Source organism: Pseudonaja textilis, chromosome Z, assembly GCF_049901715.1.
Source record: "Pseudonaja textilis isolate UNSWEBS1 chromosome Z, rPseTex1.2, whole genome shotgun sequence".
NCBI classification, from domain to species: Eukaryota; Metazoa; Chordata; class Lepidosauria; order Squamata; family Elapidae; genus Pseudonaja; species Pseudonaja textilis.
In genome coordinates this window covers 68603767-68631228 of record NC_142008.1, presented here as the reverse complement: position 1 = coordinate 68631228, position 27462 = coordinate 68603767, and the positions used below count along the sequence as shown (strand labels likewise).

At 37.9% G+C, this 27462-nt stretch overlaps 1 protein-coding gene across 6 annotated transcripts; it reads right to left on the bottom strand.

Moving 5' to 3' along the window:
* Positions 1-9845: 9845 nt before the first annotated feature.
* RALA (RAS like proto-oncogene A) lies at positions 9846-27094 on the bottom strand. 6 transcript variants are annotated; one of them, XM_087918545.1, is made up of 5 exons: positions 27002-27094; positions 13944-14091; positions 12643-12851; positions 12031-12205; positions 9846-11038 (listed from the first exon to the last, which is right to left on the bottom strand). In XM_087918545.1, the coding sequence occupies exons 2-5, from the start codon at positions 14055-14057 to the stop codon at positions 10916-10918; spliced, it is 621 nt and encodes a 206-aa protein (XP_087774671.1). In that variant the 5' UTR covers positions 14058-14091; positions 27002-27094; the 3' UTR covers positions 9846-10915. The 6 variants fall into 6 exon arrangements, with proteins under 6 accessions (XP_087774671.1, XP_087774669.1, XP_087774667.1 ...); XM_087918543.1 differs by lacking the exon at positions 27002-27094 and adding an exon at positions 16399-16490; XM_087918541.1 differs by lacking the exon at positions 27002-27094 and adding an exon at positions 15308-15579.
* Positions 27095-27462: the final 368 nt, after the last annotated feature.

Sequence of the window (27462 nt, the reverse complement as noted above, 5' to 3'; positions counted from 1 at the left end):
CAAGATCAGACAGGTGTTCTCTTACTATTCTTTTGCTTATTTTAACTTTTATTTCTGATCTGTCTTTTACAGTTATGTTTTTGGTGGGTTGAGCTATAGTTTCTTTTTGCGTGAAGACAGAGGCAAAGAATGAGTTAAGCAATTCTGCTTTCTCTCTGTTGCCTGTTACTTCCTTGCCATCTTCTCTCTTTAGTGGACTGACTGTTTCCTTGATTTTTTTTCTTGTTATTTATATATTGGAAGAAACTTTTTTTATTATCTTTGACTTTTGTTGCAAGTCTTTGTTCTGAGCCTTTGCTATCCTGACTTCATCACTGCAGATTCTGGCTATCTGCTGATATTCTGCCTTAGTTGTATGTCCTTCTTTCCATTTTTTGTACTTGCCCTTTTTTTCTTTCAATTTGCCAAAGAGATCTTTGTGTAGCCATGCTGATTTCTTCTTGGATTTTTTGCTTTTCTTTCTCAGTGGTATTATGCTGGTCTGGGCTCCTATGATCATACTTTTTAGAGTTTCCCAAGATTCTTGAGTTGTTTTCCCCTTTAGGATTTTCATCCATGGAATCTTTCCCAAGTTCTGAGTTTATTGAAATCAGCTCTTTTAAAATCCAAGACTGGTGTCATTATGTTGTGTTGCTTGTGTTTGTGTAATGTTGAATTCTAGTATGACATGGTCACTCTCACCCAAGGTTTCTGCAGTTTCAACTCCTTCTATCACTTCTCTGTTTGTAAGAATTAAGTCCAGTATGGCTGTCCCTCTAGTTTCACCCTCTACCTTTTGGACAACAAAGTTGTCAGCTAGGTTGGTAAGGAACTTATTCTCACTAGGTGCAGAATTAGTTTTCCAATTGATATCAGGATAATTGAAGTCTCCCATTACTATTGTTGTGTGTTTCCTGCATATGTTTGTTAGTTGGCTGGCAAAAAGGACATCTATTTTTTCTGCTTGATTGGGTGGCCTATAATATACAACTATGGCCATGCCATTCTTTTTTTCTTTTATATTGACCCATATGCATTCTGGGAGGTTTTCATCTTTGGTTTCATGCATTTATGTAGCAATATAGTGGTCCTTTACATACAGTGCAACTCCACCTCCTCTTTTATGGGGTCTGTTTTTTTTGAATAGTTTGCATCCTTCTACCAGTATATTCCAGTCATGGGTTTCATCCCACCAAGTTTCTGTTATTCCAACTATATCATATTTACCGTCATGTATTCGTAGTTCAAGTTCACCCTGCTTGTTCCCCAGACTTTGTGCATTTGTATATAGGCACTTGAGATCTTTATGTCTGACACTGTTTACTGTGTACATAACCTGTGTTGTGCCTGCCTGTCCCTACTTTCCTGCTACCTGTTTGATTAGTGCACATGATATGGCACTCACTATTAAGTGCTTGGTTTTGGTTGGCATCAAGGTTGATAATCTTACCTGCACAAACATCTATTTTGCATGCACTGGTATCCTTATTAGTTTTAGGTTGCTGGGGACAGAAATGTTCTGAATCCATTAATTCTCTGCCCCCACTGTTCAGTTTAAATGTTTATTCAGGAAATCAGTGAATTTAATGCCAAGTAACTCAGTCCCTTTCTTTGATGGATGCAAACCATCTCTTTTGTACAGTTTTTCATTGGACCAGCTGCAGACATCATGACTAATAAAACCAAACCCTTCCCTTTTACACCGCTCCTTTAGCCACACATTAAACTCCGCTACACATTGCCCTTTCCCTTTTTGTTCCTTGTATACTGGTAGAACCTCTGAAAAGGTAACCCTACAGCCCATATTACTAAGTTCATACCCCAAGCTCTGGAAGTCTTTCTGAACAGAAAGTACATCCTACTGGGATAGATCATTTGTACCAAGATGTATAATAGCATCAACATCACAGGTCTTGCTGGCATTCTTGACTATCTTAAGAATACGCTTCTTGTCTCTGCTGGCAGTAGCACCTGGTAGACACCTGACCTCTTTCAAAGCTGCAGTATTCTTTCCTAAATTTACATCCCTTACAATTGAGTCCTTAACCAGAAGGTGACTTCTCTTTTTGGATGCCTTGCTCTTCTTGTGTGACTGGTGCGTAATACCTGATTCACACTTTCTCCTTTCCAAAGTAAGTTCTTCTTCTAGGACCATGATCCCCAGCTTACTTGAGTTATCATTATCACAACTACCTTGACCTGTCACATTAGTGTCCCTATTAAGGTCAGCAAGGGCATTGTATCTGTTATGCTGGGACACAGCAAAAGTTTTGCTTTTATGGTCCACAGCTCTCACCTTGCCAGATCCCACGGTTGTCCATACTGCCTTTTTCCTGTAGGATCTTTGTGGCAGTGGGGGCTGGTACCATAGCAGCTCAATAGATGTCTGGATTGGGCACCTAATTTCTGCTTGGAGAGCACAGATTAGAGATTCTGGATAGGTAATTTGTCCATATAGACTGGTAATTTTTTTACAAAGAGGACAGTATCCAAGTTTGAAAAGAGTATTGCGAAAGACAGCTGTAAAACAAGTATTACACTGAACTAAGCCGGTCATTTTGAAATAAAATAAAATCACAATCTCAAGAGCACTAACTCTAAATGTCCTATTGGTATTCTTGGTTTATAGTTATATGATTCACGCGCCAAACGGCACGTGGGCCACTATCTTTCTCCTTTCTATTCACCCTCTGCTTCCTTCACAAGCAGCCAGCAGCTCCTCCCAAAACCTCTTGGAATTTGAAATGCAATGGAAGCAATTCAAACTGCCTCTCTTTTTTCTACTATTAAGACTCTACCCTCCTCATCTGCATAAACCTGTTTTGATTGCAAGTATTTTCTAATATACACTGCTCAAAAAAATAAAGGGAACACAAAAATAAGACATCCTAGATCTGAATGAATGAAATATTCTTATTAAGTACGTTGTTCATTACATAGTTGAATGTGCTGACAACAAAATGACACAAAAATTATCAATGGAAATCAAATTTAGCAACCTGTGGAGGTCTGGACTTGGAATTACACTCAAAAGTAAAGTGGAAAAAAACACTACAGGCTGATCCAACTTTGATGTAATGTCCTTAAAACAAGTCAAAATGAGGCTCAGTAGTGTGTGTGACCTCCATGTGCCTGTATGACCTCCCTACAATGCCTGGGCATGCTCCTGATGAAGTGGCAGATGGTCTCCTGAGGGATCTCCTCCCACACCTGGGCTAAAGCATCTCCCAACTCCTGGACAGTCTGTGGTGCAACGTGGCATTGGTGGATGGAGCGAGACATGATGTCCCAGATGTGCTCAATTGGATTCAGGTCTGGGGAACGGGCAGGCCAGTCCATAGCATCAATGCCTTCATCTTGCAGGAACTGCTGACACACTCCAGCCACATTGTCTTGTATTAGGAGGAACCCAGGGCCAACTGCACCAGCATATGGTCTCACAAGGGGTCTGAGGATCTCATCTCAGCAGTCAGGCTACCTCTGGCGAGCACATGGAGGGCTGTGCGGCCCCCTAAAGAAATGCCACCCCACACCATTACTGACCCATTGCCAAACCGGTCATGCTGGAGGATGTTCAGGCAGCAGAACATTCTCCATGGCGCCTCGAGACCCTGTCACGTCTGTCACACGTACTCGGTGTGAACCTGCTTCATTTGTGAAGAGCACAGGGTGCCAGTGGCGAAATTGCCAATCTTGGTGTTCTCTGGAAAATGCCAAATGTCCTGCATGGTGTTGGGCTGTAAGCGCAACCCCTACCTGTGGATGTTGGGCCCTCATACCACCCTCATGGAGTCTGTTTCTGACCATTTGAGCAGCCACATGCACATTTGTGGCCTGCTGGACATCATTTTGCAGGGCTTTGGCAGTGCTCCTTCTGTCTCTCCTTGCACAAAGGCGGAGGTAGCAGTCCTGATGCTGAGTTGTTGCCCTCCTACGGCCTCCTCCACGTGTCCTGATGTACTGGCCTATCTCCTGCTAGCGCCTCCATGCTCTGGACACTACACTGACAGACACAGCAAACCTTCTTGCCACAGCTCGCATTGATGTGCCATCCTGGATGAGCTGCACTACCTGAGCCACTTGTGTGGGTTGTAGACTCCATCTCATGCTACCACTAGAGTGAAAGCACCACCAACATTGAAGTGACCAAACCATCAGCCAGAAAACATAGGAATTGAGAATTGGTCTGTGGTCACCACCTGCAGATCCACTCCTTTATTGGGGATGTCTTGTTAACTGCCTATGCTTTCCACCTGTTGTCTATTCCATTTGCACAACAGCATGTGAAATTGATTGTCAATCAGTGTTGTTACCTAAGTGGACAGTTTGACTTCACAGAAATGTGATTGACTTGGAGTTACATTGTGTTGTTTAAGTGTTCCCTTTATTTTTTTGAGCAGTATATATTGCTATCCCCTCTTTTTTTGGTTGAGCCAAAGATACGTATAGATCTCCCAATTTTGTTGATTTTAACATCTCTGATGTTTGTGTATATGTGTTTCCTGAAGACATATGATATCTATATTTTGTTTCTGTAATTTAGTTAATATTTTTTCCTCTTAGTTGGTGAGTTTAAGTCATTAATATTAATAGAGATCAGTTGGATTTCTTCTTCCATCCTGCTCTGTATTTGTTATTTATTGGCGCCTCTTTGCTCTTGTTACTCTTTGGTGTCTTGTTCTTATGCCTTCTCTTTTTTGTCTTTCAACTTCTTCCTGCTCTCTTTCCTGTTGTTCTATTTCTCTTTCCTCCACCTGTTGTTCTTCTTGGCTCCTGGTTCTTTACCAGTTTGGTCTTATGACATAGAGATCAAATAATTCCTTCACATTTTTTATACTATCTATTTTGAACTTTTTGTCCTGCCATAATATTAACATTCCTTCTGGGATGAGCCATCTAAACAGGATATCATGCTTATTAAATTGTGAGGCCAGGAATCTGTAATTTTTTCTATCTTCTCTTATTCTTCTTGGAATTTGTTTTAATGTTACAATTTCTGCCCCCTTGAAAACCAGTGGTTCATCTCTTGTCATTTTATATATCTCATCTTATAATAATTTCTTTGAGAATCTTATATGGACTTCTCGAGGTAGCTTAAAACGTCTCATATAATTGGTATAGATCCTTGTCCATTTCTCTTTGAACTTCTTGACCATCTCTTTGTAGTGCTTCTGCTAAAAGGTCTGCCATTATTTTGGGTAGGTCTTCTCATCTTTCTTCTGTTACATTCTGAAATTTAAGGAAAAAGTAGCTTTTTCCATCTCCAAGTAGGAAATCGCTTCTTCTAATTTCCTATTTTCTCCCATTAGTTTCTGTTCTATTGATTCAATTTTCTTGTCTGTCTGTTCAACTTTGTTAGGAATAACAAGGGTACCTAACGTAGTTTGGGTAAAATAATATATATAAACTATGATTGTAAGTTTAAGTGTGTGTCACTTTAAACTGCAAAGCATGTAATTTTGAGTGCGGTGTTGAATCACCATAAGAGGGAGCAAGAGAACCTGACGATTGCTGACAATTCCTGATGATTGACTGGTTTGATGAATTGATGGTTTGTTAACTGTGTGTTTTCCCTACTGCTGAGTTGCTGAAGGAAGAGAGGAGTTTTGACTTCTTCATATCTCTACTGCGAGGAGATATATTACTGGACTGATATTTGTAAGTTTACTGACCTCTTTTTCGACACTGGAATTTGCAACTGAATAATCCCTGGATGGACTGAACTAGTGAATGATATATGGACTGTTTGACTATGCTATAACTCTTACTGGAATAAACTATTTAACTAGCACAGTGTATCTGTTTTACTGAGTGTAAGCTACAAAAACGTTTATCTCACATATTTTGCCTGCCTGCCTGACTGCTGTGCAGATTCTGCTAGGGTGTATCCCTAACAAACTTTTGTCTCCACCACCTTCATTATTGTTTTAATAATATCTCATAGTTGTCTTCTTTGAGCATTGAACAACGTGCTGATATAATAATTCCCAAGTACCTTTTTTTTTTTGGTAATTTGAACACCTAAATTTTTGATTAGGATTTCTTTTTGTATATTAGTCATATTCTTTGCTATAATTTTTGTTTCGTTTTTATTTATTTTCAAGCCTTCCACCTCACTGTATTCTTCCAGCAATTCTATTAATTTTGAGCCCATTTGTTCAGGCTCTTCCATAATAAACACTAAATGCTTGCAGTTTGTAAGTTCCTTTTTGATCTCCATCCCTTTTATCTGAGACTGTTGTCGAATTATCTTTGCTAGAGCTTCCAAGGTAAATATAAATAGTAATGGTGAGAGAGGGCAGCCTTGACGTGTGCCTTTCTGCATGTTAAATTTATTTGTTGTTTCATTTATTATTATTATCTTGGCTTCTTGCTTTGAGTATATTGCCAAAATTGTGTTTAGAAAGTTTTTGCCAATATCCATATATTTTAGTTGCTGTAGCATAAATGGCCAATTAACGTTGTCAAAAGCTTTTTGAGCATCGAGAAATAGAAGAACTACCTGGCATTAGCTATGTAGTTCATAAAATTCAAGAATGTCCAGGGTTATCTTTATATTATGTTTGGTTTGCCTATTAGGAAGAAAGCCATTTTGATTGCTATTTATACATTCAGTTAGATAGTTTTTTAAATTTCTCAGCAATAATTGTTGTAAAAATATTATAGTCTGCATTCAGGAGGGAAATTGGTCTATAATTCTGAATCTGTGTCTGGTCTGTGTCTTCTTTTTATATTAATACAATATTAGCCTCTATCCAGGATGTTGATATTTCTGCTTCACATAAAATTAAATTAAAGACTTTCAATAAATGTTGGTTCAGGATATTTTGTTGTTCCTTATATAGCGCTATTGGTATGCCATCTAGTCCTAGCACTTTGTTGGTCTTTTGTTTGTCTATTGCCTTGGAAATTACTAATATTTTAAATTCCTCATTTAACATAGATTTTATTTCCTCTGGAATCTTGGATAATTTCGCTTTTCTAAGGTATGTCATGATCTTTTCAACCAAAACTCTTTTGTTTTCCTTGTATAGTTTTTCATAGAATCTTGGAGCTATTTCCCTTCTGGAATCAGCCGACGGAATAGAATATCTCGCTTGTTCAACTGTGTAGCCAAAAATTTATAGTCCCTTCTCTGCTCCCTTACTCTTCTCAGGATATGTTTGAGAATCTGGATCTCCTTTCCTTTGTATACTATTGCTTCTTCTCTGGATATTTTATATATTATGTCTCAAACTTTCTTCCTCGTAAATTGGATGTGGACCTCTTTTGGAAGTTTGCTTTTTCCTGTGTAGCTTGTACTAATCCTGTATATGTCATCCATTCCCTTTAACATTTCCTCCTTATCTCTGTCTAGTGCTTTTGCCAAATTTCTGCCATCACTAGTGTTAAGTCCTCATCTTTAGTTTCCACTATATTTTGGAATCTTAAGTATGATACAGCTTTGTCCATTTCAATATAGATCAAGGAGTCCTCCATTTCTTTACACACTATTTTTATTTGTTGGTCCACCGTTTCTAGGTTCTTCTCTGTTTGTTCCATTCTTTTCTCTACTTTCTTTATTGTTTTTTTCATTCCTTTCTAATGCTTGTTGGATTGACCTTACTTTTTCATTGAGTTTTGATATGTCTGATCTCATTTCCATTTTTAATTACCCCATTTTCTCCTTCAGTTCATTAATATCAGCTCTTATTTCTGAGTGATTCTTCACCATTATTTCTTGGAGTTTAACCATCAATTCTTGCAGTGTAACGAGGTTTGTATATTGACGTCCAAAGCGGTGTTTTGTTTCTCAGCCATCAGATGGGCAGCTACTGAACACATACATTGCCTTCCTCCCAACTCCAGGGCATCTTGTTCATTTCCCATCAGATTAACTCTTCCTTAAGGCATGGTTAAGAAAGCCCTGTGTTGTGTAGCCTTTTTCAGACATAATTTATACTCCAAAAAAGACAAGCTTAAAAACCTATATTATAGTGACAATATATTTCTGAGAATTGTCAGTTTAATTTCTGTCATTAATCAAGATCAAATCCCATGATGACTGCATCTTTAAAAAGACAAACTGCTTGAACCAAATTGAAAATTTTTCCTCTTTATATTCATCACTCCCTCCACCTAAAAAAGAAATACAAAGAAATCTTGTTCTTCTGAATTATTAGAAAGTCATAGTGAGAAAAGGGCAGTTTACTATTTTTATATGGCCTGAATTAATACATGACAAATTCATTTTTATTAAATTTAGATGTTTTTAAGTTCATAGATGTCCATCAGAAAACAGCTCCCTCACTGCATCCACAAAAGGATGGGTACCAACATTATTTTTATGCTAGTTAACTTTTATTATCTCTTGGGCTTATGACTCTGAACAAATTGTATGTAATTGCTAATGTTATATTTAACAATATATTCCTGAATCTCTTTTCACAGCTTTTAACCTACCATTCTAGCTTAAAAGTGGGGATAAGGGGAGAGCACCAGGTGAGGTACATCCAAGAAGTTAGTAATATCAATAATAACTTAAAGCTACATAATTCAGGCAATTAATGCCATACCATATAGAATATGGAGAATATTTGTAGCTTTAATGTCAGGATAATAAAAACTCCACAGCATGGAACATGGCTAAAGAGGAAAACACCAGAATTATGAATAGCTTGTCTCAGGTATTTATCTTGCTAATTATATCCTAAGGATATAATTCAAGACTAAATTGAATATTGTGTTCAGCCATAAATGTTTACAGGAATACAATTAAGCAAGTGGATTGGTTTTTTAAAAATTAGTTCGTATTTTAATTAACTTGCTTTTTTCCTACTTAGGTGCAATTTTGGGAAGGGCTATGAGGAATGAATGAAGTCAAGAGTTTGAGACATGAATTTTGAAATAGGGAGTTAGGCAGAGATTTGTCAATGTTATTCATCAAAAATGTTACCAGCACATTTTCAAACAAACATTACCTACATACATTGCAATAGATTGAAAGTTTCTATTTGTGAATGTTTCTGGAATTTCATCATTGTAAATAAGCAAAAATATTTATTTATGGAAAAAAAAATTTTTTCCAGAATAAGATCGAGAACCTGAAATAAATTCGAGTATCCATTTAAAATAACATTTCTGTTTCAGTATTAGACTCAGAACAATTTTATAGATTCCATTTATAAGTCACCCTCAAAGTTTCTCTAGAACATCATTTTTTATGGAAAGCTTTTATTAACTATCTTCGCTAAATAATTGAGAATTAAAACCTTACTGCAAATTACCCAGATATCTCTTAGAAAAATCTTCATACAGTATCCATTTATGGAAAATTTAATAATGATCATTATTCTGCAACAATGTGTTTTATAATCAACATTCTACAACAGTTTTTTTTTAAAAAAAAACTTTATTTAATGGCTCAAATAGCAAATGTTTGGTAAGGTATCCACCTATGACAATTGTTATTATACATGTCCATTGGCATCATAACACTTTGGTTCCCATTACACAAATAGAATGCTAGTGGTTGAACTCCTTTGGTTAGCCAAACTGAAAAACAAATATATGAGGACCAGTCTGCTTAGAGCAGCCACATCAAGAAGTAATTCCGCACATAACATCTACTGCAGAATGTACTAACAAAATTTCTTGAACAAATGTTTTCTAAAGTCACATCAATAAAGCCTATCAGTTAGCATATTATGTACATATGCTGTCTATTTTGTTCAGATGGAGGCTTACAAAGATATATTTAGAAAGCCTTTTGGAAGTCATGTATTATACTGAATTCCTTGAAATCTCGGAGTTGGAGGTTTATATTCAGCTCAGTTATACATTAACAGTATGGTAATGTTCCTTACAATAAATAATTGAAAACAATTTTTAAAAATATTTTAATGACAATTTTGGAAGCATATCGTCAGTATTTTGATATTGCAAAGGAAGATAGTCAGCTGACTGAAATAAACCAGAAAAGTATATTTCCATTAAACAATATATAGTAAATGTTCTCAAACAGAGAAAAATAAACTCTAACAGCTTACATATTTTTCAGAATGGAACCTTATTTGTGCTTTTGAAATGCATAGTGCTATCCTACCTAAGGAAAATATCCTCCACAAATAGGCAAAGATAAAGTACTTACAAAAGTAAATGTCAGTATCTCTGAATTAAGAAGTAAACTTCCAATTGAAATGTACTGCACCCACTTCATTTTTAAATTTAATGTATCAGTTGACTTTTACTAAAGCACTTTTCACTAAAGCAAGGAAATTATACATTCTGGATAATTCAAAATTCAGAGTATGGCACATTTTTCTGATCAACTGTACTGTTAGCTAGTAAAAATGCTCAAAAACTGCATTAGAAGATATTTCACATTGATGCACACATACAATTTAGTGCGTTGCAAGATATACTCTTAAATTAAGGCATATTCAAATATTGTCATGTTTATACCATTAATCTAGGTCCATGTATAAATGATTCCAACAGAAGCAGAGAAGATAGTTTGTTCTCTAATTTGCATAATTCTTAACAAAAAGGAAAGCTTATTTACTATTTTTTGTTTCGTTTTTTTCATTACCACTGTAATTTTCAAGGCAGTAAGATATAAAGTAAAAATCTGATATAAAAGTATATGCTTTAAAGAAAAACATAAAAAGTAATGCTTTTTCATTCACAGTTCAATAAATTGCCCATGGGAGAAAAAAAAATCCTCTACATTCAGAACCATGGCAAAAGAAAACAAGTTATATGGATTAAATTCTGCTTTTCTTGAAACTATATTTTTCCAATGAAGATTTTCAGTGTTGTCCCAACCTTGCCTTAAGTGGTGTATTAGAATTCCCCAACTATTAAGAGTGATTTCTGCCATAACAGCCTCCAAATAACATGCTCTATGTTAATGGATTTTATTGTGGTTGAAGTAGAAGAGAGTTTGAAACTTTGGTTATAAAATGCAACATCTTTCTCTGATCCTCTTGGCTAGACTTTTCCTTTTCTTTTTTCCATTCTTTTCTTTACTGTCTTCCATCTTTCTTGCTCTGATTTCTCTCATTAAGTCAAAAAATACCTAGGAGAAATATCAGTATCAATACAATTGACTGAATGCCTAAATATAACATGTACTTAATTTCATTTAGCTACTAATTAAGCCATGATATATCTTTAATTCCAAATTATATGCTGAAACTTAGAAAACGTTTTGCTATGCCTCAACAGCAAAAACAAAGATCTTCCACAATTGACAATAGGTTAATACAATAATTTACATTTAAAATTTAACACATGAAAAATATAACCAAAGACTATAGAACTAGTCTTTCAAGCTAGCAGTCAATAAACTTTCAAATAACTCATTGGCTATCACATATACTTCAACCATTCTGTGCTGTACTTTATAGAGCTAGTTACATTTGCTGACTCAGACTCTTGTACCTGACTTTTAACAGAATTCTGTTACATAGTCACTTTTTTCACGTAAGTCACACACCCTTGCTTGTAGAAACTGTGCTCCTTTCTTCTTTTGCTCCTTCTTTTCCTAATTTCCTATTTTTTTCCTTGTATTAAAAAGCTGCTAATAAGAAAATTAGAAAATGGGCTGCTACCACATCCTGCCAGAAAGAGAAAGGGCCATACTTGTCCACCTCCCACTTCCAATGTTCCTTTCTCTTCCATGAGCATAGGGCAGAAACTGCTTTGCAACTAACTGCAGAGCAAAGGACAATGAAGAGCAGTGACTCAGAAAGTCAGATGTGGGAAAAAAAGTGTGTGGACCATCTGCACCATTAGTTTTAGTCTCCATGCCGAAGTTGCTTTTTTATTTCTCAAACTCTGCTTTGGATGGAAACAATTGCAGCAGAAAATAAAGCAAAACGTAATATTGGAAAGTGGAATTATAGGTTTTCATTACCTACCCACTTTTTTTAACCTATCTTTCAAATTTAAAATTTTCTAAACTGTACAGGATTTTTATAGCCACTGTGGGAATACATTTACTTAAATATAATTATGTTGGCAAATCTTACGTGAAGAGGATTACACAAAATGGGAAATAGCTTTTACCTTATCAACATTAGCTCGTGTTTTAGCAGATGTTTCCACATAGTTAACATTCCACTGATCAGCTCTAGTTTTTGCTTCTTCTACAGAAACCTGTCTTCTATCCTCTAAATCAGATTTGTTGCCAACAAGCAAAAATGGCACATTTTCATCTTCCTTTACTCTTAAAATCTGCTCTCTGGAGAAGAAAAAATACCACACACTTTTGATCCATACACTCATGGAAAATACAATTATTTATCTGTGATATTTTGAACTAAATGCTGTTGTAAATGTAAAGAAACTGCCAAGCATGTAGATCATCATCATGTGGCCACAGAGGTGATGGGTGCAATGCTTTGCCACAGCCAGAAGAGCTTTACATATTGTAAAGCATCCTTTTCGAGGCCATCCTAATTCCAGACTGTTAAAACTGTCATTTTTCCCTAGATCTGTGAATTGATATAGCATGTTACACATGATTATCTGGAGCATTAATCAGACATTTCAGTTATATGTAGCTTTCTTGTACCATTTTATCAGTTGGGTGTTTAGAGAATTACCAATATAAAAAGGCAAGGAATTGTAAGACAAAAATTACCATCATTCAAAATATTAAAACATTCATCCAATTACCTGAAGTCAGCTGTAGCAGCAAAAGATTCAAGCTCTGTAATTGAAAATACACAGAGAAAACCTTCTCCGCTTCGAAAATAGTTATCACGAATTGCAGCATAATCTTCCTGTCCTGCTGTATCCAATATATCAATCTGAACTTCTTCTCCATCCAGGACCACTCTTTTTCTGTAGCTATCGGCTTTGGTAGGTTCATAATCTTCTACAAACTGTTAACAAAATAGTCAGTTCCATTCTAAACAACAAATTTTTAATGATTTCAAAAACTCATTCTTGTTCAGCCCTATCTAATACTGGTGGAAGATTATATGGTAGTTATTTATCCAATGAAGTATATAAGGCAATTTATCTTATAGAAGTAACTCAGAATGTATACAAATATTAAAAAACCGTCAGTTGAAAATAACCCAAAACATGAGAGGTAGTGTGTTCCAGTTCTAATAATCCAAACCTCAACAGACCCAAACACCTGAGAAAGTAGCCAGAGACCAAAAATGTTAAGGCAATCTGGGGGATGTTGTTCAACAAGGCAGGCAGTGACAGAAAAATTAGGACTCCTAAATCCAACAAAATGAAGAGTGCTTAACGGAAAAAAACTGGAGTGTGCCTATTCTTTAAGATCTGATAGGGAAAACAGAAACAATGGGAGAAAAAACTTCACCCACATGCAGGGCTTTCAGAACCAGCTCCTTGAATTTCATCCAGAAACTTACAAGGAGCCAGTGCAGCTTGCAGAGTAGCTGTCTTATTAGGCTTAGTGAGAAGCAAAAACTGTCTGCACAGCCGTATTCTGGACTGTTGGCAGTTTTCAAACACTCTTCAAAGGCAACTCCAGAGTACTTTATAATAACCCAAATGGGAATTATGAGCCATAGTAGCAAGACCTCTTGGTCAAAAAACAGGCACTAGTAGTGCATAAGCTGGACTTGCAAAAAGAGCCACAGCTGCTACCTGACTCTTGAGAGGAAGATTTAAAACCAACAGCCAGTCTTAAACCAAATCCTTTATACAGTACAATTGCCTTATGCAAAAAAAAAGTTTTTAATCACACTATTTTTTGTTTAAACCTAGAAGCCAGAAACAATGAAGATACCATTTTGTTTCAAATTTTGACTCTTCCAAATATAACTAAAACACCCTCAGCTATTTTAAGTAATTTTCTCAGATTGTGTCTAAACTACTTCAACCACTGATATAACAGAAATGTATTAAGTACTGATTAATGTAATATTGTTTCAGTTGCTCTCATATACCTTGAAAATTTGTATAGCAATTTAAAGGAAAACATTTTGAATTCTTACCTCATCATACATGAATTGTAAAGTCAATGCAGATTTTCCTACTCCCCCACTGCCTACCATAATTACTTTATGCAGAGCCAAAGAATTCTGACTTTTAGGCTTATTTGTTGCCATTTTTTCCTGCAGATACTTCACACAAAGGTAAGACCTAAAACAAGAAAAATTGTTTGCATTAATAGGATTTAAAATAGTTTTTTTTTTTTGTTCAACAACTCACAGACTGATAGTCATAAAATAACTACATATGGACTTTCAAATTAATAAATTAGTAAAATGATAAATGCTATATTCACAAGCAAATTACTTTCCTGAAGAATTGTTGCTTTTACTGGATTTTAACTCCTAAATATAATGTATAAATAGCACAACTAAATAAGCACAATTGAATAAGTAGAGAACATTTGTGTGGATGTGTGCACTTTCAAGTAAATTATCTGGGTGAACACTGAACAAGTCCTTCAATTTGCAGAAATGATTTATCTGTTTTTTTAGGATGACATGGACTGGCTCAATCACACAGCTGGCTTTGCACAAGGTTTGAGTAACTCAGGATCTCCCAGTGTCTAGCTTGGTGCCCCAACAGCTATTCCACACTACCTCTCAAGTAATGAACAGGTCTACCAATGTGTATAAGTATCCATCATAACCAATAATAGAATCTTATTTAGAGGCAGCATTTGTAACAGAGGCTGCCGACTTCAGATATCTGTAGCTAGTGTCCCAGAATGATTTGCTTAGTGCTTCACCTCAATAGAGTCAGCTAAGCCTTTCTCTTTACTGAAATTGCTACCCCTTCCCAGTTAAGGCCAACCACAGGTCTGTCTGGACTCAAGCAGGTAGACCCAGCATATCTCGCTTTGAATAAGTTTAACACTGCAGGGAAAAAACGAGCGCCTTACACAGAAAAGCTTCCATCACTTTTTTCAGCGATACACTTCAGTATAACGAAGAGGAAAGCAGCCCTGAAGCCGCCTTAACACCAACCAGCTACCCACCCACACAAGCAGCGTGGCGCGCCCATTGCGTTCAAGGCATGGGAAAAGGGAGCGCCACGACGGCCCATTCAGTAGGGGAAAAAGCAAGGACAAGCGAGCAGAAAAGAAAGGCAAGAGTTCCGGAAAAGGGAAAGCTCTTCCCAAAGCAAGGGCTCCGCCGTCGGCCTCCAAAGGCACTCCACGCACACTTGCCCTAGGCAGCCCCCCTTTTCCTCTAAAACTGCCCTGGGCTTAGAAGCGTCGTTGTCCCATTCCCCAGCCAAATGCTGAAAGGCTCAGCAGGTCGCGCCCGCCCAGTTCTAGGCAGCCGCCAACTGATTGGTGTGGAAGAAAGCACATACTTATCTGCAAGGGATAGGTCAGGCCCACCTAAGGTAGAAGGAAGCACGGGGCTTGTAGAGGCTGTCTCTGCTTCTCTTTTTAGCTCGAGACCCGCTAGGGTGAGACTGGGACCGCCGGATTAAAAGCGACACTGACCACAACCGCTTACTACCAGACGCGTCTCACCAGCCAGTCGGCTCCTCCTTCAAATGAGAAAGATAAGGGAGGTGGGCGGGGCCTGAAATGGGTTTCACGTGTTTTCCGAAAGGAGAGGAAGAGGAGGATCAAGGGTGCGTATGTAGAAGGGCGTGGTGCTTAGCGAAGGCGACCAAGTGTTTTTTAAATTAAGAGGCCTTCATTGGTTATACATCCTGAAGACATGGTGATGTCATTCTTTCTCGCTCATCTCTATGGTGCCTTATACTGAACAGTGCAAGTGAAATTTCGGAACCGAAGATTCTTCGAAGTGATTGTTCTCACTTGGGAATGACCCTGAGAAATTCACAATAATCTCTTAAGAAAGCGAGTAACTCCCCTCCCATCTGAAGAGAAAAATCACTAGCAACTAGTTCAATTTAATAGTCATAAATATTTCCCTGTAGGCTCATTCTCACCGCTAACATCTCACGCCCCTGCTGTGTGACAACCAGTGGCAGAAAGCACATCCACATGCCACCACTCGGAAGGTACAGCCACTCCCTGAAATTTTACTGGGAGTTTCAGGAATACTATTCTACCAATTTTCTGTCACAGTTTGACTTCTGCTGAAATTATACAATGAAAGCATCTTCTTTTCACTTTTATACCATATTTCTTTTTTCTGAGTTAATAATTTTTAATTTTAGAAAGTTATTGGGAAATTAGTGTATTCTTTGTAATTGAGTTATATAATGTTGTCATTACCTACCCAGAGAATGCAATGAGAGCAATAATTCTAATGAGTCCAATGACCAGGTACTGATTAAAAAAACAAAACTGTTTAGGAGCCCTCTGGTCAGGAAAAGCAGCTTCTACTTCTGTAGAAAGTTAGCACCCACTCCTCTCCTAGAAGAATGAAATATTCTAGGAAATATTAAAAAGGCAGAGTATTCTATTTCCCTTGATGAAAAAAGGAAAAACATGTTTTAAAGACAACGCACCTTCCTGCAGCTCCCTACCCCCTCCTTCAGTGCCAGGGTGATGGGATTAAGACATGGCCCTCAGGAAATGATAGGATTACCCATCTCACCACATGGCACCTGGGAAGATTGCATCAGCCAGCACTCAGGTGAAGCCATGTGGTCCAGACAAAGTCTACAAAGTTAGTTAAGACCCTGTCCCTTGGAGTCTGACAGCCAATGGGATATATTTCTTACACAGGAACAGGAAACACTAAGATGGGGCCCAACAGAGGGTATAAAACCAAGGATTCTCAGCTTTTGTTCCTTTTCTTTCTGCTCAGAGCTCCAAGGCATGTGGTCCTGTCCACCATTAAACCTTTCCAAGCAACATCTATGAATCCAGTGTCTTTTTCCCCACTTGGAAATGAACCCAGAAGGATATTTCTTCCAATACTTCACACCATGGTTTTTTAAGATACAGCATTTTCCTTTTCCCCAATGATGCAAAAGAAGAGGGTGGTATAAAAGTGAAGAAAAGATGCTTTCAGTGAGATAAAGGTTTCAGTTAAAAAAAGGGTTTTTTTTTGTAAGTTATAAATTAAGGAAAATTTTTAGAACTAGAAACAAATTATAGAGCATCTGTCATGAATTGATTCTAATAAAGTGGCCTATAGGATTTTGATCACAGCTGTTCAAAATATTGCTGATAGTTTACTATATACCAAAACATACAGGAAATCAATGCAATTACAACTCCTCCACCTACTAGTGGCTGCTGCTTAAGGAGTAAAGTGTGCCATTAAGCAAGATGTGTGTTTATTCTGCATTCACAGTTTAAGGAAACAGAGCAGGACCATAATACACCAAAAAGGTGCTGGAGGAGTTTAGTGTTTTCAGGATGGAACAAAACTGATCACCATTTTAAATTTGATGTAGCATCCAATAGCTATAATGATGTATATTGTGTACGTTAAAGGGTTGTTGGCTTTGCTAACAGCAGGGATTCGCCTTCTCTGCGATTCCTGCTGTGCTAGCCGCCTTGGTGCCTCCGATCCTGACGGATTTGGAGGCTAAGGCTGCCCTGTTGGGGCAGCTGAAGAGAGGGGGGATCCGGACGGGGGTGAGGGGCATCACAACCCCCCAGCCGGCAATAACCCCCTTTTCTCAAGACGGTTCCAGCGGTGGTCTTTTATGGCCACCATAAAGAAGCCGGCAATTGGATGATAAAGAATGCGCAGGAGGGAGAAGGAGTTTTCTTTTTTTTTTAAAAAAGAAAGTTCTTTCTTGGTTGAACTGGGACCTTAAGGATATATTTAACACCTGGGAAAGTAATGACTTGGAAGCTATTGTTCCCGATTGATGTTTTCAGCTGCGAAGAAAAGTGACGAAAAGGGGAAGTTACTCTCCCTCCCTTATGGAATTCACAAATGGAAAAGGGAAACCAGCCTTTTGGTAGAAGGTAAAACCTAAACTTCTTTGTTATAAGTGGGAAGGGAGAGGCTTGGGAAAACAAATTTTTACTCTAAGACTTTGCTGGAGGAGATGCCTTGAAGATAAAGAGAATTTTCTTTCCCTAATTTGACTTCACCCCTAGAAGAGAAACTGTAAAAAGAAGAAGCTTTTACTCTGCCTGGACTGTTTGATGACTGTGGGACTTTGGGACGTTTGGGAACTGTTTTAAGCCTTGAAATAACTGATTGGTTTAAGAAGAGGATACAGAAAGAGAAGAAGAAACTTTAAAATGGCTCTATCTCTTGATGAACTAAAAAACAATATCTAAAAACAAAGAAAGAAGACAAAGATGTTATGGGAGAAGCCCTTTGTTTCCTAGATATGGCGCTTGCTATGTGTCAGCAAATTAAACAACAGCTGGAAGAAATCGAAGAAGAAGCCATTTTTAATGAACTAAACGGTGTGACTAAGAAAGAAAGGAGAAAGAGAGGAGCGAAAAGGAAGGACTTAAGAAATAAAAAAATATTTATGAAAGAGAAAAAGAAGATGCAAAAACAACAGAATGCTAGAAAGCAAAAGGAAAGAGGAATGCAGAAAGGGGAAATTAAGAAGACAGAGGTTTTGAGAGGAGCGGGTAAAAAGTTTAGGCGGGCTAAGAAGGAAAGGGAAAAGGGGGAAAAAAGTTACAAAGATATAAGACAAGATGGAGATAAGGAAATTTTTTTCAGGGATAATGGGTAATATATGGGTTTTTTTTTTTTAAAAAAGAGGGGATTCTGCAAAGTACACATGAGTATTGTAATAGTGGTATTTGTATTATAAGTAGATAACCAGAACTTTTTAAGATCTAATAAAAGGCTAAAATATCAAGGTATAACTTTAAAAGGTTTAATAATGAATGATAATAAGTTTTAATAAAATACTAAAGGGAATGTTTAAAATATTAGTTTGAATATAGAGTTTAATGGATTAATGTGTTGATTGTTATGGATTTATTATTGTAGTATTGGTTTTTGAAATAGTAGAATGTACTAAGCAGAATCTGATTGGGATTTAGGTGTTATTTTAAATTTTAACCTAGGGGAATGATAGAAAGGCATCATACTCCGATTAGTGATTCCAGGGGAAACTATTCTTTCTTAAATTGGAAATGAGACAGATGTAAATGGAGAAATGGACAAAAGATATAAAAAAAAATTTTTTTTAAAAAAAAAGCAAGATTAAATATATAAAACAGAATTAAGATGAGGCAAAAGTGGAGAGGAGTTATATAATAGATATAGAATGGTAAATAAGATGGGTAATGGTATATAAGAAAAGCGTGAATACAACTGAGTCCATACAAAAAGAGGTAATCTGGGGCCAAGTTACTTTCTAGAAGAAAGCTTTATGTTTTTTATGTCTGTGTTTTATGTGTGTGTGTTTAATTAAGAATTAAATAATAAAATCTCGGAAGAAGACTAGATGAGAATAATTATAAACAAGCCAGAGGGAAATATAAAGTTGATGACTGGATAGCAGATAAATCAGAAAGGAAATATGATTGAATAATGATTAAAGAGAAACAATGTGGAATTTGGTAAAGGGAATTTACGTGTTTATATGGAAATGGGATAAATTATAAGTATGTGATATAAAGCAATATGTTACCTGCCTTGTAAGGATCTACAATGGAAAGAGGTTTTATGTTTTTAATGTTTAATGATGTTTTGTCTTGTTTGTTCGTAAAATCAATAAAACTTGTTTAAAAAAAAAAAAGGGTTGCAAATGTACAATGTATTACTTGGAGACTTGAAATTCATGCAAGGAAAAATATGTGGTTTCTTCCACTAACCCCAAACACTTTAACCTCAGATTGTCTACTGTTGACCTCACTCCATTCCTAAGAGGTCTGTAAGGGGCATGCATAAGCGCACCAAAGTACTTACTGTCCCTGTCTGAATGTCCCCTTTTATTCATATCTATTTCATATATTAATAATCATGTTTTACTTATATAATCAAATGCATGCTTGACAAAAATAAATAAAATGCATGCTTGACAAAATAAATAAAATAAAAATAAAAAATATTAAAATATGTCAAGGATGGGGTGTAGACCATGTTATTTTTGAGGAATGATATATTTTGATTTCTCCTTCATAAGAAAAGTCTAGAAGTTTACAAGTCATTACAAGTCATTTTGACTCTTGCTTATACTAAATAAAGGTGAGGGAATTCTCATGTAGTGTCCAAGATTTTCTTTCTATGAAACTCTCAGACTTTCAATTCCCTTACCAGAATTCTGTGCCACACAGTCAAGATTAAATCCTTCAGTATCCTGATCACAATATGAAGTTATGGTGCCAGATCTTGATAAATGTATTAGGATTATTGTTTCTTGGGAGCTTCTACATGGAATCTAGCAATGAGTACTGTGGGAACTGACCAGGGGTGGGATTCAATTTTTTTAACAACCAGTTCTGTGGGGGTGGCTTGGTTGGTGGGTGTGGCTTGGTGGTCATGTGACTGGGTGTGGCCAACTTGATGTCACTCACATAAAGGGGCCCTTCTCCTTGCCTAGCCTCTCATGACAGTGGGGATGCTGCAATGGTCATAAGTGTGAAAAATGGTCATAAATCACTTTTTTCAGTGCCATTGTAACTTTGGTCACTAAATGAATTGTTGTAAGTCAAGGATTACTTGTACAAAAATACAAAAAGCTTCTTTGCTTGCAAAAAGCTGCCCTAAATACCAATCATTAAAAATACGTGCAAGCCAGAGTTATAAATCAGGCAGGGTGCCAGAGCACCTTGAGGAATGAAAATAGCTAAAATGCAATGATAGCTATCAGCAGCCAACTCTTGCTCATAAAGTGAAACCCTTTAGCAGAGAGATCATTTAAGCTCTGCATAAAGAACACACCCAGGAGAAGCAATCCATAGATCCATTTGCACCACTTAAAAATACCAGCTAGTCTCATTTACCTCAAAAGATATTCTAAGGAAATCATCCAGATTTAAAGAAAGGTCACATGCTCTCCAGAAAGGCAGTAAAAAAATCAGTGCAAAGCTTGCATCCTGCCTCTTGGAAGTACACCCCAAAAAGACAGTGCCAGATACCACTAAAGCAGTGAAGGAAGACCCCCTCCCCAGATAGAAAAAGAAACCACGAGGCAGGAAAAAATTCAAACACAATACAAATAATTAAATCACAACAGTAGCTGTTGCTTGTTGGAGCTGAATAGGGTAAATTATCCCATAAATAAACACAGGATTAGCCTTCACCGAAAACCAGTTTTAGACCAAAACTCAGAAAGGGTATGTAAACTCATGTTTGAATGTCAATATTTCTAGCTAGCCAAGAAGCCTTGCTGAATGTCACTCATCTTGGTTCCTTGTCATTAGAAAGCTTCTTTCCACAGCTCTGCTTTGTTATTCAATTATTTCTTCAAAGTGCTGATCATTGCATGCAGGCTGGAAGTATTTCCAGGGGAGTATTTCCTCCCAATAGCTTAAAACAACCCTTCCCCTTTAAGAAAGTATCAGGAAAGAAAGAAAAAAACCTCCTTCTGAGACAGTAAGTCTAGACATACTGCCAAGAATGTAATAAGGGTGGAAAAAAACAGAAGGAGATTTCTTCTAAATACCCGTTCTCCGAACTACTTAGAAAGTTAACAAGAGGTTCTATAGAACCAGTCAGAACTGGTAGAATCCCACCCCTGTAACTGGCCAGTTTTGGGGTACCTCGACTGTCATTATGAAGAAGCTGTTGTCAGCTTATAAGAGAAGTTGGGATATCATTTCGCTTGGTATAAAAGTTTTTTTTTCTTATGCTTGAGTTAATATTAAAGCTCAATCCTTTATTTACTAGAGTGTTTCTGGATTCAAAGGAATCAATTGCTTGGGCATCTGATCATTGTTGTGACATTTGGCAGAACACATATGTATATAAATAGGAAAGGAATCATTCACTGTGATAAAATTCAGAGTCTTAGATATCCCTAACCATAAAACATACTCCACAGCTCCTAACTCCCCAGTTAAATAATTGTCCATTCAAACCAGTCATAATGAACCTGCAGTGAACAGCTTGTACTACAGGGAATATAAAGTGCTGATACTTTTGCCTAGCAAAGTAGATTTCCATTTCCATACCCCATAAAATTTGGAATATTAGAGATGCTATCAAATGATAAGGTTTATGAATTGATTTATCTTAAAAGCTTATTATAAAAGCGTATTTGTATAGTTTGATTATCTTAGCGCTTGTTTTCTAAACTGGTCTTTTATAAGATTATATATCTTTTATAATATTAAAATGAAATCCCCATGGCAGAGAAACTTAATATGTTCAGCATGCTACAATGTTCTTTTGTAGGATAAATTCCATTGACTTTTGTAAGGTTTATTGAGAAATAAACCTTACAAAAGTCAATGGGATTTATCAACCAGTGATTGTGTTACTGGATTATGTAATTGACTTACATGGTATATTTTGAAAGTCTTTGTTTCCCATCTTACACTCCCACGGTGGTATTTAGCCAGTTTGGACCTTTTAACTAGTGGAAATTTTAACTAGTTCGGATAACTGGCAAATACCATCTCTGGTTGGCCCCACCCACCTGCCCACCTGGTTGCTGCTTGACCCTTCCCATCCACTCAGCTAAGCTAGCTCGCCCCATTCTGCCCTACCCTCTCCCGCTCACCATTGCTGCCTGCCTTCGCCTGCCATGGCTGCCTGCCTTCACCCATCATGGCTGCGTGCCTTCTGCCGTGGCCCTGATCTCCTTGTTGAGTGAGCCTGCAAGCAAGCCTCAATCGACTTCCAGTCCGACCTACCTGTCTCTGCCACCATCAGCTCAGGCCCCATTTGAGTGCTGACTCATGGTGGACACGATGAGGCTCAGCCACCTTTCAAACCTGGCTCTCGCCATCCTTCCACTCACATGCCACCTGCCCACTTGCCCTCCACCATGGGTCAGGGGCCACACCATTTCCTAGCTCTGGCCTTCCCTGAGGTCTCCTCACATATGCTACCCACTTGCCCTCCAACTTGGCCCTCAAAGTAGTGATACATCAGTCCCTGGCTCTGGCCTTCCCCAGGGCCTCCAGCTGCATACCACCTGCTCATCCTCTTCCTTGCTCAACTTCCAAAGGACTGCCTTGGTGGAGGGGGACACGGTGAGGCTCAACTGCCTTTTGCGAGAAGCCTCCAGCCACAGTAGTTTTCAGCACAAGAAGCCTCCAGCCACTGCCTCTTTTTTGGTGTGAGGAGAAGCCTGCAACTTGCCGCCTTTTTTTTTTATATGAGAAGTCTGCAGCCACCACCTGTTTTTCAGTGCAAGAAGCCTGCAACCGCCTCTTTTTCAGCACAAGAAGCCTCCAGCCACCGCTGCCACTCAGTTCCAGCTGGCAAAGAAGTGGCAGCTGGAGGCTTATCATGCTGAAAAAGAGGTGGCGGCTGCAGGCTTCTTGCACCGAAAAAGAGGCAGTGGTTTCAGGCTTCTCGTGCCGAAAAAGAGGCGGCCAAGCCTCACCATCCCATTGCCTGCTGGTGCCACTCACAGCCAGACCTGGCCAGGAGAATGGACTGCTGTACCGGAGGGACTTGCCCATGCACTTGCCCATGTCTCTTCATAGAAGGTCCCAGTGCCATGAGGTGTGTGCATCTTTGCTGTAACATGAGGCCGAGAAGGAGGAAAAGACTTGGCTGAACTTTTCTGCCTCCCTTTGCAGAGAAGCTGCTCGGAAGGCAGCCGCTGCAATCTGTCTCTTTAAGGTACTTTGATGTGCGAAGTGTGGGGAAATCATAAAGGGACAGGCCACAGGAGCTGCCTTCTGAGCAGTTCTGTTGTGAAGAGAAGCAGAACAGTTCAGCCAAGTCTTCTTCTTCTCGGGCATATACACAGAGCGTGCACACATCTCACGGGGCTAGGACTTCTGTGAGGAGATGGTGTGTGGCATGAGATGTGTGCCTGTTTGCTCTGTATGTTTGGGGCCGAGAAGGAGGAGAGAAGCAGCCAGGTTGAATGCTGTGGCAGAGAGAAGCAGCCAGGTTGAACGCTAGAAGACTTGACTGAACTTTTCTGCTGGTTCTGTGGGCATGGCTTGGTAGGCGTGACTTGGTGGTGGTGGGGTCATATGACTGAGTGGATGTGGCCAATTTGATGTCACTCACAGCAAGGTGCTGCCCCACCTTTCCTTGAGTGATGTTGAGTTGGCCATGCCCACTCAGTCATATGACCCCACCAAGCCACACCCACCAAGCCACGCCCACAGAACTGCTAGTAAAATTTTTGAATCCCACCACTGATCCCCCTCCGCCCTACACAAACGTATGTGCAGACAGGAATAGCTAGATTTTTAAAAAGTGCAAAGAACACAAAGTGTACAATACTGGGAGCATATAACTTTGAGGACCAAGTTCCTGTCACTGGAATGACAATTCGTTTCAGATCTTACACTTGCCTCAGAGAGGAAATGGCATGTGGTGTAACGGGTCATTCACTGCTAGGAAGAACAGAGTCAGCAATTGGCAATCCAGATATGATATCTAGGAAAGTGTGTTGTTTCCAGGTGAAAAAATATTGGATACAATGCAGAGGATGACCCATCTTATCAAACTTATCCCTTTCTTCTCCATATTGGAACAAATGATACTACCTAAGAAGCCTGGAAATATATTGAAAATAATGAGCAAAGCAAGAACACATTTCAGAGCATACGATGGTGCTTTTATTATACTTCCACCTGAAGGTTATAATATGAGGGAGGAACAAAGGTTTCTAGGGTATGAATAAAAATCTTAAAGGAAAAAAACAATTCAGAATATGCTTGACATTGCAATGATGACATGGGATCAGGTTCAGAATGTGTTGAGACTTGCAACAAATGCCAAAAATAACACAAAACAGTTCTTGGGATATATGTGGAATAAGAAGAAAGTAAATAAAATAGTTGGCCAGCTGGTTGGAGAATTTGGCAAAATGGTGACAGAAAATGGAAAGCTAAATTTTTTATTTTCTATTTTTCAAAAATATTCTAATAAAAGCCAGTCCAATCTGCCAAAAACTGCACAGAAACAAATCCTGGAGAATTTGAACAGATATATTACTACAATTGGGGAATAAAAGCTTATTCCAGTGTGCAGCATTAAAACTGTAACCTGCCAGATGGCATCACAAACCCATTGAGCTATAAATCAGTACTATGTGCGTTGTGCAGGTGTAGATAGCTGCAGTTCAGTAGTCTGCTTAGCTTGGTCAATCAATAGTCATCTTCATAACCTATTACCTCCTCATGTTTGTGGACCAGGAGGCCTGTAGAAATCACCTATGATCCTTGAACTACAGGCCAGAGTTCTAATAGCCCTCTCTTCTTAGGTCTCACAAAGCACAATAGCATACTGAGGAGGAAGCAAGGTAACTACTGTCCAATAGGGTTACCATGTGGCCCAATTGCAAAATAAACCACATCACTTTCATCTCATCAAATCACTGCATACACAAACCTAGAAGTCATGTGATGTATGAATTCCCAATCCCTAAAACACCTTTAGAGTGAATGCTGTCACGCTGACATGACTATGCTATGTGATAGAACACTTCATATAAAAGAGGCCACGGTGGTAACTACTCACTAATCTTCTGAAAGGGACTTTCATACACTACAATGGACAGCACCTGGAAATTTGAAATGAAGAATGGCATTTTGAGCAGGGACACTGAGCTTATATTTTGTATTGATACCAAGCAAACATACTGCATAGATAAGTAAAAAATCAGATGCCTTCTACTCCATCAGATACCAGAACCATATGATATATGGTTGAGTGGATTTGACCTAAGACTTTCTTCTCCACCCTGTTTTCTTTATACACACACAGAAACAATACAACAGGAATAACAAATGCCAGTTTTCTGCTAAAGCCAGAAGAGAAGTGCATTAAATTTCCATGTAATTCCACATAGTTGAGTATCAGTAAAACGTCAGTGATAGAAAACTTAATGGAAATGTTGATTCAGTATACAGCTACTATAAAAATAAAAAGTCTTTGATCATTATAAAAAGAAGCATTATATAGACAAGAAAAAGCCGCACAATATCATAAAGCATTTATATAAATCTATAATGGTCTGTACTTTAATGTTTTTTATATATGGTCAAATTACTACACCTCAGAAATATTAATTAACCAGTCATCTTGGTTAACATCCCAGCTACCCTTGTATTCAGATACCCTTTTTTCTAATAGTTGATGAAAAAAATACCCCAGGTTTTTAAAAGAAGGAATATAAAAAATCTAATTGTTCAAAAGACAGATAGCAATACTAGACTCAGGGTTTTGGTTAGTTATATTAACTTCTTGCTGGGAAAGGGAAAAGGCCCATAAACTGAAACAACTACAACATGTTCAAGAAAACATTATTATTCCATTCTCCTAGCTGAATGTAGGATAATTTGTTTCATTTATAACAAAGAGGAAACCATCTTAATAACAACATCAATCATATTAATTAGTAATAGCAATACATCTCTCCAGGACTATAATGCAGTCATACTGATTTATAATAAGGAAGGTTACTGGATTTGGCATTTTCAATAAAACAAAACTAATCAAAATGTTGTATTAATATATAAATACAAATTAAGAAAAAAAAACCCAGAATTAATCCTTTATTAAAGGACTTCCAACAAAATTTATGAATTAGAGCAGGGTCCCCAACCCTGAAACTATGCCTCACTACTGGGTTGCAGTCGATTCAGAACTGGGATGTAGAAGTGGTGAGCAAGGTTAAGTGTGCATGCAGTAGGTGGGTGAGAACACATGCAGCTCCATTTGTGTGAACAGTGAGTGCATGTGTACCCATCACTTGTACAAATGGAGCTGTGTTCATGCTCTTGCCTACCACTCACTTAAAACTATTCTCTCTCTTCCCCGGCCTGTTAGACTCTGAATTAGACAGATGAAGTAGTATAATTTTACAAACATCATTAGATATACAGGACAGTCATTTATAATACAGTTTTACTACAGTCTTCGACTTATAACCATTTGTTTTAAGATCAAAGTTACAACAGCATTGAAAAAAAGTGTCTTATATCAGCTCCACACTTAGGACTACTGCATATTCTCACAATCATGTAGAAGATTAGCACTCACCCTTCTAGAAGAATGAAATATTCTATTAAAAAGGCAGAATATTTTACCTCCCTGGATGAGAAAAGGAGAAACATGCTCTTGGAAAGCAGCCGGGGATCAAGGAGATCTGGAGGCTGCTGGAAATACAACCACACTGCTTCTCGATGCTCAAGAGGAGGCTGAGCTGCAGTAAGGCTGCAGATCGAAGGAAGCAGAGGGCAAGTAAAAAGGAGAGAGGCAGTTTGAATTGCTTCCATTGCATTTCAAATTCCCAGAGGTTGTGGGAGGAGCTGCTGGCTGCTTGTGAAGGAAGCAGAGGGTGAGTAGAAAGGAGAAAGATAGCTATAAACCAAGAATACCAATAAGACATTTAGGGTAAGTGCGCTTGAAATTGTGATTTTATTTTATTTCAAAATGACTGGCTTAGTTCAGTGTAATACTTGTTTTACAGCTGTCTTTCACAGTACTCTTTTCAAACTTAGATACTGTCCTCTTTATAAAAAAAAATTCCAGTCTACATGGACAGATT